Raw genomic sequence first — 13,039 nt, forward strand, 5'->3', positions numbered from 1 at the left:
GCGAGGCGCCTGGTCGCCTCCTGGGAGTTGTAGCGTGCGGCGTCCCCTCCCTGATGGGCCACTAAGGGGATGAGAGGGAAGCAGCGCCTGGGAGTTGTAGCGCGGCGCCCGGGCGGCGCCGGGGAGTTGTAGCGCGCGGCGCACCGCCCCCCTCTTCCCTTTATGAGAGCCATGCTGTTGTACCTGGGAGTTGTATCGCGCAGCACCCAGTCGCCTTCTGGGAGTTGTAGCGCGAGGCGCCTGGTCAAGGCCTGGGAGTTGTAGCGCGAGGCGCCTGGTCAAGGCCTGGGAGTTGTAGCGCGAGGCGCCTGGTCAACGTCTGGGAGTTGTAGCGCGAGGCGGCTGGTCAAGGCCTGGGAGTTGTAGCGCGAGGCGCCTGGTCAAGGCCTGGGAGTTGTAGCGCGAGGCGCCTGCTCGCCGCCTGGGAGTTGTAGCGCGCGGCGCCCGGGCGGCGCCGGGGAGTTGTAGCGCGCGGCGCACGGTCCCCCTCTTCCCTTTGTGAGAGCCATGCTGTTGTACCTGGGAGTTGTAGCGCGAGGCGCCTGGTCAAGGCCTGGGAGTTGTAGCGCGAGGCGCCTGGTCAAGGCCTGGGAGTTGTAGCGCGAGGCGCCTGGTCAACGTCTGGGAGTTGTAGCGCGAGGCGCCTGGTCAAGGCCTGGGAGTTGTAGCGCGAGGCGCCTGGTCAAGGCCTGGGAGTTGTAGCGCGAGGCGCCTGCTCGCCGCCTGGGAGTTGTAGCGCGCGGCGCCCGGGCGGCGCCGGGGAGTTGTAGCGCGCGGCGCACGGTCCCCCTCTTCCCTTTGTGAGAGCCATGCTGTTGTACCTGGGAGTTGTAGCGCGAGGCGCCTGGTCAAGGCCTGGGAGTTGTAGCGCGAGGCGCCTGGTCAAGGCCTGGGAGTTGTAGCGCGAGGCGCCTGGTCGCCTCCTGGGAGTTGTAGCGTGCGGCGTCCCCTCCCTGATGGGCCACTAAGGGGATGAGAGGGAAGCAGCGCCTGGGAGTTGTAGCGCGGCGCCCGGGCGGCGCCGGGGAGTTGTAGCGCGCGGCGCACGGCCCCCCTCTTCCCTTTATGAGAGCCATGCTGTTGTACCTGGGAGTTGTATCGCGCAGCACCCAGTCGCCTTCTGGGAGTTGCAGCGCGAGGCGCCTGGTCAAGGCCTGGGAGTTGTAGCGCGAGGCGCCTGGTCAAGGCCTGGGAGTTGTAGCGCGAGGCGCCTGGTCAAGGCCTGGGAGTTGCAGCGCGAGGCGCCCGGTCGCCTCCTGGGAGTTGTAGCGTGCGGCGTCCCCTCCCTGATGGGCCACTAAGGGGATGAGAGGGAATCAACGCCTGGGAATTGTAGCGCGCGGCGCCCGGTTGCCGCCTGGGAGATGTAGCGCGAGGCGACTGGGAAACGACTGGGAGTTGTAGCGCGCGGCGCCCGGTCCCCCTCTTCCCTTTATGAGAGCCATGCTGTTGCACCTGGGAGTTGTAGCGCGCGGCACCCAGTCGCTCCTGGGAGTTGTAGCGCGAGGCGCCTGGTCAACGCCTGGGAGTTGCAGCGCAAGGCACCCGGTCGCCTCCTGTGAGTTGTAGCACGAGGCGCCTGGTCAAGGCCTGGGAGTTGTAGCGCGCGGCGCCCGGTTGCCGCCTGGGAGATGTAGCGCGAGGCGCCTGGGAAACGACTGGGAGTTGTAGCGCGCGGCGCCCGGTCCCCCTCTGGTCCCCTTCCTGATGCTACAACTCCCGTCCTGCTTGTGGCGCCCGGATGCTGGGAGCTGTAGCACGAGGCGCCTGGTCACCCCCTGGGAGTTGCAGCGCGCGGCGAGGGGATGAGAGGGAAGCAGCGCCTGGGAGTTGCAGCGCGGCGCCCGGTCCCCTACTGGGAGTTGTAGCGCCCAGCGCCCGGTCACCTCCTGGGAGTTGTAGTGTGCTGTTGTACCACGGAGTTGTAGCGCCCGGCGCCCGGTCACCTCCTGGGAGATGCTTGGGAGTTGTAGCGCATGGCGCCCGGTCACGTCCTTGGAGTTGTAGCGCGCAACCTGGGAGTTGTAGCGTGCGGCAACCCCTCCCTGATGGGCCACTAAGGGGATGAGAGGTAAGCAGCGCCTGGGAGTTGTAGCGTGCGGCGCCCGGGAGTTGTAGCGCGCAGCGCACGGTCCCCCTCTTCCCTTTATGAGAGCCATGCTGTTGCACCTGGGAGTTGTAGCGCGCGGCACCCAGTCGCTCCTGGGAGTTGTAGCGCGAGGCGCCTGGTCAACGCCTGGGAGTTGTAGCGCAAGGCGCCCGGTCCCCCTCTGGTCCGAAGGGACATCCCCTTCCTGATGCTACAACTCCCGTCCTGCTTGTGGCGCCTGGATGCTGGGAGTTGTAGCGCGAGGCGCCTGGTCAACGCCTGGGAGTTGTAGCACGGCGCCCGGTCCCCTACTGGGAGTTGTAGCGCGTGGCACCCAGTCGCTCCTGGGAGTTGTAGCGCGAGGCGCCTGGTCAAGGCCTGGGACATGCAGCGCAAGGCGCCCGGTCGCCTCCTGGGAGTTGTAGCGTGCGGCGTCCCCTCCCTGATGGGCCACTAAGGGGATGAGAGGTAAGCAGCGCCCGGGAGTTGTAGCGCGTGGCACCCAGTCGCTCCTGGGAGTTGTAGCACGAGGCGCTCGGTCACCACATGGGAGTTGTAGCGCATGGCGTCAGGTCGCCCCGTTCCCTCTTCCTGCCAGCAAGGCCACTGGGAGACGGATTTGCCGTGATGCTACAAGTCCCGTCCTGCTTGGGAGTTGTAGCACGCGGCGCCCAGTCACCCTCCCTCTGCCAGTCCTCTTCTGGGAGTTGTAGCGCGTGGCACCCAGTCGCCTCCTGGGAGTAGTGGCGCGCGGCACGCAGTCCTCTTCTGGGAGTTGTAGCGCGTGGCACCCAGTCGCCTCCCTACTGGGAGTTGCAGCGCGCAGCGCCCGGTCAACGCCTGGGAGTTGTAGCGCATGGCGCCCGGTACCTCCTGGGAGTTGTAGAGTGTGGCGCCCGGTCACCTCCTGGGAGTTGCAGCACGCTGCTGTACTTGGGAGTTGTAGCACGCGACGCCTGTTCACCTTCTGGGAGTTGTAGCGCACGGCACCCGACCGCCTCCTGGGAGTTGTAGCGCGCTGGGAGTTGTAGCCTCCCTGATGGGCCACTAAGGGGATGAGAGGGAAGCAACGCCAGGGAGTTGTAGCACCCGGCGCCCGGTCGCCTCCTGGGAGTTGTAGCACATGACACCCGGTCACCACCTGGGAGTTGTAGCGTATGACGTCTGGTCCCCTTCTGGGAGTTGTAGCACGAGGCGAGTAGTCATCGCCTGGGAGTTGCAGTGTGCGGCGCCCAGTTGCCTCCTGGGAGTTGTAGCGCCCTGCACCCGGTCGCCCCCTGGGAGTTGTAGCGCGCGGCGCCCGGTCGCCTCCTGGGAGTTGTAGTGCGCGCCCCGCTTGGGAGTTGCAGCACGCTGCTGTCCCTGGGAGTTGTAGCGCCCTGCACCCGGTCGCCTCCTGGGAGTTGTAGCGCGCGGCGCCCGGTCGCCTCCTGGGAGTTGTAGTGCGCGCCCCGCTTGGGAGTTGCAGCACGCTGCTGTCCCTGGGAGTTGTAGCGCCCTGCACCCGGTCGCCTCCTGGGAGTTGTAGCGCACGGCGCCCGGTCGCCTCCTGGGAGTTGTAGTGCGCGCCCCGCTTGGGAGTTGCAGCACGCTGCTGTCCCTGGGAGTTGTAGCGCCCTGCACCCGGTCGCCTCCTGGGAGTTGTAGCGCACGGCGCCCGGTCGCCTCCTGGGAGTTGTAGCGCCCTGCACCCGGTCGCCTCCTGGGAGTTGTAGCGCCCTGCACCCGGTCGCCTCCTGGGAGTTGTAGCGCGCGGCGCCCGGTCACCTCCTCTCCTTCTCTCCCGCCAGGCGCCCGGCTGGAGGCATCCAAGGCGCAGGTTGAGTACCAAAGCCTGGTGACCTCGGAGGTGGAGAAGATCAAGGCGGCCGTCCAGTGCTCCCACCTCTGGGTATTGTAGTTCTTGGCGCCCGGTGGGGGATCAATCGATGGGATCGATACCTGATAATAATAATAATAATAATAATAATAATAATAATAATAATAATAATAATAATAATAATAATAATAATTAGTTGGTTGCCAATAAGAATCAATAATATTAATAATAATAATAATAATAATAATAATAATAATAATAATAATAATAATAATAATAATAGATAATGATGATGATGATAATAATAATAATAATAATAAGAAGAAGAAGAAGAAGAAGAATAAGTTGGTTGCCAATAAGAATCAATAATAAAAATTAATAATAATAATAATAATAATAATAATAGATAATGATGATGATAATAATAATAATAATAATAATAATAATAATAATAATAATAATAATAATAAGTTGGTTGCCAATAAGAATCAATAATAAAAATTAATAATAATAATAATAATAATAATAATAATAATAATAATAATAATAATAGATAATGATGATGATGATAATAATAATAATAATAATAATAATAATAATAATAATAATAAGTTGGTTGCCAATAAGAATCAATAATAAAAATTAATAATAATAATAATAATAATAATAATAGATAATGATGATAATAATAATAATAGATAATGATAATAATAATGATGATAATGATAATAATAATAATGATGATAATGATAATAAATTTAATAACTAATAATACTAATAATTGGTTGCCAATAATAAAGAAGAATAAATAATAAATAAAACCCTAATAATTGGTTGCAGATAAAAATAATAATAATTATTATTATTACTATTATAATCAATAATAATAATAATAATAATAATAAATAATAAAATGATAATACTACAACTACTAATAATATAATATATAATAATAATAATAATATAATAATAATAATAATAGTAATAAATCAATAATCAATAATAAATAAAACCCTAATAATTGGTTGAAAGAATAATGAAAAAGAATAAATAATCAATGAAACCCTAATAATTGGTTGCACATAATGAATAATATTAATATTAATAATAATAATATAATATTAATATTAATATAATATAATAATAGTAATAAAATAATGATGATGATAATGATAATAATAATAATAATAATATAATATAACATAATATAATATAATATAATATAATATAATAATATATATAATATAATATAATAATATAATAATAATATAATAATATAATAATAGTAATAATAATAATAAAATGAAAAATAATATAATAAAAATGAAAATAAAATAAAATAAAATAATAATAATATAATAATAACAGTAGTAATAAATCAATAATCAATAAAACCCTCATAATTGGTTGCAAATAATAATAAAGAAGAAGAAATAAGAACAATAAGAACAATAAGAACAACAAAACAACAACTATAATAATATTAATATAAATCAATAATATAAATCAATAATCAATAATCAATAATCAATAATTTCTCCCCCTAGGACATCGCCGGCCGCTTCCTGGCGCAGCGCAAGTCGGAGGAGGACCTGCGCCAGCAGATCGCCGAGTGCGAACGGCGCCGCCGGGACCTCCAGTCCCGCCTCAAGGCTTTGGAACTGGAACGCGCCGAGCTGAAGTTCCACCGGGCGCCGGGCGCCCTCAGGTACCGGGTTCGAATCTATTCATGTTGCAGGGAGTTCCTCAGGTCCGCAAAACGAAAACCGGGCGCCATGTTTTCTCCCGCAGCTCCCAGAAGCTGGCGGAGGAACTGGGCGCCGCCTTGGAGGAGGAGACCCGGCGCCTGGAGGAGGCGCGGCGCTACGTTTCCCTCAGCCAGGAGCTGCTGCTGCGGTTCGAGAACGGAGTCAACAACCTGGCCGTGCGGCTGTGCGGCGTCCAGGTGGCCGGGCAGGTAGGGGAACTACAGTTCCCAAAGGCCTCCAGTGGGGTATACTATAGTTCCCGGTGAGTCATACTATGGTTCCCAGTGAGCCGTACTATAGTTCCCAGTGGGGTGTACTATAGTTCACAGCAAGGTATACTATAGTTCCCATACTATACATCCCAGTGTACCATACTATAGTTCCCAGGGATACATACTATAGTTCCCAATGAGCCATACTATAGTTCCCAGTGAGTATAGTTCCCAGTGAGCCGCACTATAGTTCCCAGTGGGGTGTACTATAGATCCCAGTGGGGTGTACTATAGATCCCAGTAGGGTGTACTATAGTTCCCATTACCATGCATCCCAGTGGGCCATACTATAGTTCCCAGTAGGGTGTACTATAGATCCCAGTAGGGTATACTATAGTTCCCATACTATACATCCCAGTGAGCCATACTATAGTTCCCAGCGTGCGACATAGTTCCCAGTGCTATAGTTCCCAGTGAGCTGTACTATAGTTCCGATACTATAGTTCCCATAACTCCACACTATAGTTCCCAGTGAGCCATACTATAGTTCCCAGTGGGGTGTACTATAGATCCCAGTAGGGTGTACTATAGATCCCAGTAGGGTATACTATAGTTCCCATACTATAGTTCCCAGTGAGCCATACTATAGTTCCCAGTGCGCCACACTATAGTTCCCAGCAAGGTATACTATTGTTCCCAGTGGGATATACTGTAATTCCCAGTGGACAATACTATAGTTCCCAGCGAGCCGTACTATAGTTCCCGGTGGGTCGTACATTTCCCAGTAGGGTATACTATAGATCCCAGTAGGGTATACTATAGTTCCCATACTATACATCCCAGTGAGCCATACTATAGTTCCCAGTAAGCCACACTATAGTTCCTAGCAAGGTATACTATTGTTCCCAGTGGGATATACTGTAATTCCCAGTGGACAATACTATAGTTCCCAGCGAGCCGTACTATAGTTCCCGGTGGGTCGTACATTTCCCAGTAGGGTATACTATAGATCCCAGTAGGGTATACTATAGTTCCCATACTATGCATCCCAGTGAGCCATACTATAGATCCCAGTAGGGTGTACTATAGATCCCAGTAGGGTATACTATAGTTCCCATACTATAGTTCCCAGTGCACCATACTATAGTTCCCAGTGCACCATACTATAGTTCCCAGTGTGCGACATTATGGTTCCCAGTGCTATAGTTCCCAGTGAGCCGTACTATAGTTCCCAGTCCCTCATACTATAGTTCCCAGTGAGTCCTACTTTAGTTCACAGTGGGGTGTACTATAGTTCCCATACTATACATCCCAGTGAGCCATACTATAGTTCCCAGTGGGGTATACTATAGTTCCCAGTGAGCCATACTATAATTCCCAGTGCTCCATACTATAGTTCCCGGTGGGATACACTATGATTCCCAGTTAGCCATACTATATTTCCCAGTGCTACAAAGTATAGTTCCCAGTGAGCCATACTATAGTTCCCAGTGCACCATACTATAGTTCCCGGTGAGCCATACTATGGTTCCCAGTTAGGCATACTTTACTTCCCAGACGATAGTTCCTTGTGAGCCGTACTATAGTTCCCAATGAGTTTTCTATAGTTTCCAGTGCTCCATATTATACTTCAGGTTGCGCCATACTACAGTTCCCAGTGAGCCATACTATAGTTCCCAGTGAGCCATACTATAGTTCCCAGTGAGCCATACTATAGTTCCCAGACTGCTGTTGCATTTCGAGAACGGAGTCAACAACCTGGCCGTGCGGCTGTGCGGCGTCCAGGCAGGTAGGGGAACTACAGTTCCCAGAGGCCTCGGGGGCGCTGGGTGCTGGGAACTGTAGTTTGCAGGGTGCGTGCTATAGTTCCCAGTGAGACGTACTATAGTTCCCAGTGGGCTGTGCTATAGGACTATAGTCCCCATTGGGCTGTACTATTGTTCCCAGTGGGGCGTACTATAGTTCCCAGTGAGCCATACTATAGTTCCCAGTGGGGTGTGCTATAGATCCCAGCAGGGTGTACTATAGTTCCCATACTATACATCCCAGTGAGCGATACTATCGTTCCCAGTGGGGTGTACTATAGTTCTCAGTAGGGTATACTATAGTTCCAGTGAGCCATACTATAGTTCCCAGTGAGCCATACTAGAGTTCCCAGTGAGCCATACTAGAGTTCCCAGTGAGCCATACTGTAGTTCCCAGTGGGGTGTACTATAGATCCCAGTAGGGTATACTATAGTTCCCAGTAGGGTACACTATAGTTCCCAGTAGGGTGTACTATAGTTCCCATACTATGCATCCCAGTGAGCCATACTATAGTTCCCAGTGGGGTGTACTATAGATCCCATTGGGGTGTACCATAGATCCCAGTAGGGTATACTATAGTTCCCATACTATACATCCCAGTGGGGTGTACTATAGAACCCAGTGGGCCATACTATAGTTCCCTTTGAGTCATACTATAGTTCCCAGTAGACCTTACTATAGTTCCCAGTGAGCCAAACTATAGTTCCCATTGGGTTGTACTATAGTACTATAGTTCCCAGTGGGGTGTACTATAGTTCCCATACTATACATCCCAGTGAGCCATACTATAGTTCCCATGCTATAGTTCCCGGTGAGCTGTACTATAGTTCCCATACTATAGTTCCAAGTGAGCCATACTATTGTTCCCAGTGGGGTGTACTATAGATCCCAGTAGGGTGTACTATAGTTCCCAGTAGGGTGTACTATAGTTCCCATACCATGCATCCCAGTGAGCTGTACTATAGTTCCCAGTGGGGTGTACTATAGATACCATTAGGGTATACTATGGTTCCCATACTATAGATCCCAGTGAGCCATACTAGAGTTGCCAGTGGGTTGTGCTATAGATCCCAGTAGGGTGTACTGTAGATCCCAGTAGGGTGTACTATAGTTCCCATACCATGCATCCCAGTGAGCCATACTATAGTTCCCAGTAGGGTGTACTATAGATCCCAGTAGGGTATACTATAGTTCCCAGTAGGGTGTTCTATAGATCCCAGTAGGGTGTACTATAGTTCCCATACCATGCATCCCAGTGAGCCATACTATAGTTCCCAGTGGGGTGAGCTATAGATCCCAGTAGGGTGTGCTATAGATCCCAGTAGGGTGTTCTATAGATCCCAGTAGGGTGTACTATAGATCCAGTAGGGTGTACTATAGTTCCCATACTATACATCCCAGTGAGCCATACTATAGTTCCCAGTGTGCGACACTATAGTTCCCAGTGCTAGTAAGCTGTACTATAGTTCCCATAACTCCATACTATAGTTCAGGGTGTGCCATACTATAGTTCCCAGTGCACCATACTATAGTTCCCAGTTCCCAGTGCACCATACTATAGTTCCTAGTGAGCAATACCATAATTCCCAGTGAGTCATACTATGGCTCCCAGAGCTCCATACTATGGTACCCGGTGCGCCATACTATAATTCCCTGCGTGCCGTACTATAGTTCCCAGTGCACCATACTATAGTTCCCAGTGGTCCATACTATAGTTCCCATAATATAGTTCCCGGTGGGTCGTACTACAGTTCCCAGTAGGGTGTACTATAGATCCCAGTAGGGTATACTATAGTTCCCATACTATACATCCCAGTGAGCCATACAATAATTCCCAGTGAGTCATACTATGGCTCCCAGTGCTCCATACTATAGTTCCCAGAGCGCCGAACTATAGTTCCCATACTATAGTTCCCAGAGCGCCGAACTATAGTTCCCATACTATAGTTCCCACTGGGCCGTACTCTAGTTCCCAGTGCTCCATACTATAGATCCCAGTAGGGTGTACTATAGTTCCCATACTATACATCCCAGTGTGCCATACTATAGTTCCCAGTTAGCCGTACTATAGTTCCCAGTGCTCCATACTGGGAGCCATACTATAGTTCCCAATCCCCCCCTTTCCCCCATAGGAGGATTTCCGGGGCGAATCCTGGGACGTCTTCCGGAAACTCCAGTTCTGCGAGGGGCGCCTGGTGCACCTGATGCAGGTGGCGGCGGCGCCCTCCCTGCGCCTGGACTTCAGCAAGGAGGAGACCAATGAGGTGCGGGAAACGTAGCGCCGGGTTGGGAACTGTAGCGCCAGGCGCAGAAAAAGAGGCAGGCTGGGAATTGTAGCGCCAGGCGAAGGGAGGCGGAGAGGCTGGGAACTGTAGCGCCAGGCGCCTGGACTTCAGCAAGGAGACGAATGAGGTGCGGGAAACGTAGCGCCGGGTTGGGAACTGTAGCGCCAGGCGCAGAAAAAGAGGCAGGTTGGGAATTGTAGCGCCAGGCGCAGGGAGGCGGAGAGGCTGGGAATTGTAGCGCCATGCGCCTGGACTTCAGCAAGGAGGAGACCAATGAGGTGCGGGAAACGTAGTGCCGGGTTGGGAACTGTAGCGCCAGGCGCAGAGAGACAGAGAAGTTGGGAATTGTAGCGCCAGGCGCAGGGAGACGGAGAGGCTGGGAATTGTAGCGCCATGCGCCTGGACTTCAGCAAGGAGGAGACCAATGAGGTGCGGGAAACGTAGCATCGGGTTGGGAACTGTAGCGCCAGGCGCAGAAAAAGAGGCAGACTGGGAATTGTAGCGCCAGGCGAAGGGAGGCGGAGAGGCTGGGAACTGTAGCGCCAGGCGCCTGGACTTCAGCAAGGAGGAGACTTCAGCAAGGTCGGGAACTGTAGCGCCAGGCGCAGGAAGAGGGGCAGGGTGGGAACTGTAGCGTCAGGCGCAGAATGATGGACAGGTTGGGAACTGTAGCGCCAGGTGCAGGATGATAGACAGGCTGGGAACTGTAGCGCCAGGTGCAGGATGATAGACATGTTGGGAATTGTAGCGCCAGGCGCAGGAAGATGGACAGGTTGGGAACTGTAGCGCCAGGCGCAGGAAGACAGAGAAGTTGGGAACTGTAGCGCCAGGCGCAGAAAGACAGATTGGGAACTGTAGCGCCAGGCGCAGGAAGACAGGCAGAATAGAATTAATATATATGTTATAATTAATAGAGAATATTAACAGAATAGAATGATCAATAGAAGAATATTAGGAAATAATAACGAGCTAATCATTAAGCCGCTCTCTCTCCCCAGACCTTCGTCCAGGTGCGGAACGTTCTGGAAGAAAGTACCAGGGAGGAACCCCAGAACCTGAGGATCGCCTTTGAGGATGACGAAGATGTCCGAGGTTCCCGGCCTTATTATTCCAATTATTAATCAGCCTTCGTTTTATTAATCAGCTTTCGTTTCGTTCCTATTATTAATACACATTCATATTCAGATGCCTTGATTTTATTAACACTGTTAACACGCATCCGCCCGGTTAATATGATGAATATTCAATCCCTTCACATTATTATTATTATTATTATTATTATTATTATTATTATTATTATTATCATTATTATTATTATTATTAATATCATTGTTATTATTATTAATATTTCTCTTTTTCCGGCAGAGGCCTTCAATTTCGCCGACATCGACCACAGCTATTAATTAATATTATGAATATTCAATCCCTTCACATTATTCATATTATTATTTATTCACATTATTATTAATCATATTATAATTAATAATAATATTATTAATACTATTATTATTGATATTATTATTATTAATATTATTATTTCTCTCCGGCAGAGGCCTTCAATTTCGCCGACACTGATCACCGCTATTAATTAACATTATGAATATTCAATCCCTTCACATTATTAATCATATTATTAATCATATTATTAATATTATTATTATTAAAAATATTATTATTATTAATATTATTATTTCTCTTTTTCCGGCAGAGGCCTTCAATTTCGCCGACATCGATCACAGCTATAAATTAACATTATGAATATTCAATCCCTTCACATTATTAATCATCATATTATTAATAATATTAACATTATTAATAATATTAATATTATTTTTATTATTTCTCTTTTTCTGGCAGAGGCATTCAATTCCGCCGACATCGATCACAGCTATTAATTAACGTTATGAATATTCAATCCCTTCCCATTATTAATCATATTATTATTCATATTATTATTATTCATATTATTCATATTATTATTATTATTATTATTATTATTAATATTAATATTATTATTATTCCTCTCCGGCAGAGGCCTTCAATTCCGCCGACATCGAACACAGCTATTAATTAATATTATGAATATTCAATCCCTTCACATTATTAATCATATTATTATTATTCATATTATTCTTATTATTATCAATACTATTATTATTATTATTATTATTATTATTATTATTATTAATATTATTTCTCTCCGGCAGAGGCCTTCAATTCCGCCGACATCGAACACAGCTATTAATTAATATTATGAATATTCAATCCCTTCACATTATTAATCATATTATTATTATTCATATTATTCTTATTATTATCAATACTATTATTATTATTATTATTATTATTAATATTATTTCTCTCCGGCAGAGGCCTTCAATTCCGCCGACATCGAACACAGCTATTAATTAATATTATGAATATTCAATCCCTTCACATTATTAATCATATTATTATTATTCATATTATTCTTATTATTATCAATACTATTATTATTATTATTATTATTATTATTATTATTATTAATATTATTTCTCTCAGAGGCCTTCAATTTCGCCGACATCGACCACAGCTATATTCCCGGCCGGGAGGAAATTAAGAAGCAAGGCCTGAAGCTAATTGGGGACAAGACCAAAGTCGTCAAGAAGAAGCCCCGGGGGGCCGCCAAAAAGTCCCTTAATTAATTAATGGCTTAATTAATTCGTTAATAAATATTCTTCTTATTCATATTCTTCTTCGTGTTGTTATTAATCGTCGTCGCCGACTGCTTGAAGCTGATGGGGGACAAGAAGAGAAGCGGAGGGGAGCCTCCCAAAAGTCCTTTAATTAAATTTTAATTGATAATTAATTAATTCATTAATATTATTATTAATCTTCATGATCGACCACAGTGAATATCTCCGGCTTGAAGCTGATCGGGGACCAAGGTGGTCAAGAGGAAGCCAAGGGGAGCCTCCCCAAAGTGCATTAATTGATGAATTAATTCATTCAATTAATTCATTCATTCTAAGAATAATAATTAATAATAGTAATATTAATTATCGTCATCAACCACAGATACATCCCCGGCTCTTGAAGCT

General features: G+C 47.7%; 1 protein-coding gene across 2 annotated transcripts in view; it reads left to right on the top strand.

Annotated features, from left to right (window-relative positions):
- LOC309361201 (coiled-coil domain-containing protein 183-like) overlaps positions 1 to 12,663 on the top strand; it is a 23,797-nt gene extending 11,134 nt beyond the window's left edge. Inside the window, exons 9-14 of one of the 2 annotated variants that reach the window (XM_081896139.1) lie at positions 3,880 to 3,980; positions 5,456 to 5,616; positions 5,700 to 5,865; positions 9,807 to 9,938; positions 10,958 to 11,051; positions 12,501 to 12,663. In XM_081896139.1, the coding sequence (XP_081752265.1) occupies positions 3,880 to 3,980; positions 5,456 to 5,616; positions 5,700 to 5,865; positions 9,807 to 9,938; positions 10,958 to 11,051; positions 12,501 to 12,643 (797 nt within the window). In that variant the 3' untranslated portion in view covers positions 12,644 to 12,663. The remainder of the gene's footprint in view (positions 1 to 3,879; positions 3,981 to 5,455; positions 5,617 to 5,699; positions 5,866 to 9,806; positions 9,939 to 10,957; positions 11,052 to 12,500) is intronic. The other variant, XM_081896140.1, reaches the window with a different exon arrangement.
- Positions 12,664 to 13,039: the final 376 nt, after the last annotated feature.

Source organism: Podarcis melisellensis (assembly GCF_964234715.1).
Source record: "Podarcis melisellensis genome assembly, chromosome: W".
NCBI classification, from domain to species: domain Eukaryota; kingdom Metazoa; phylum Chordata; class Lepidosauria; order Squamata; family Lacertidae; genus Podarcis; species Podarcis melisellensis.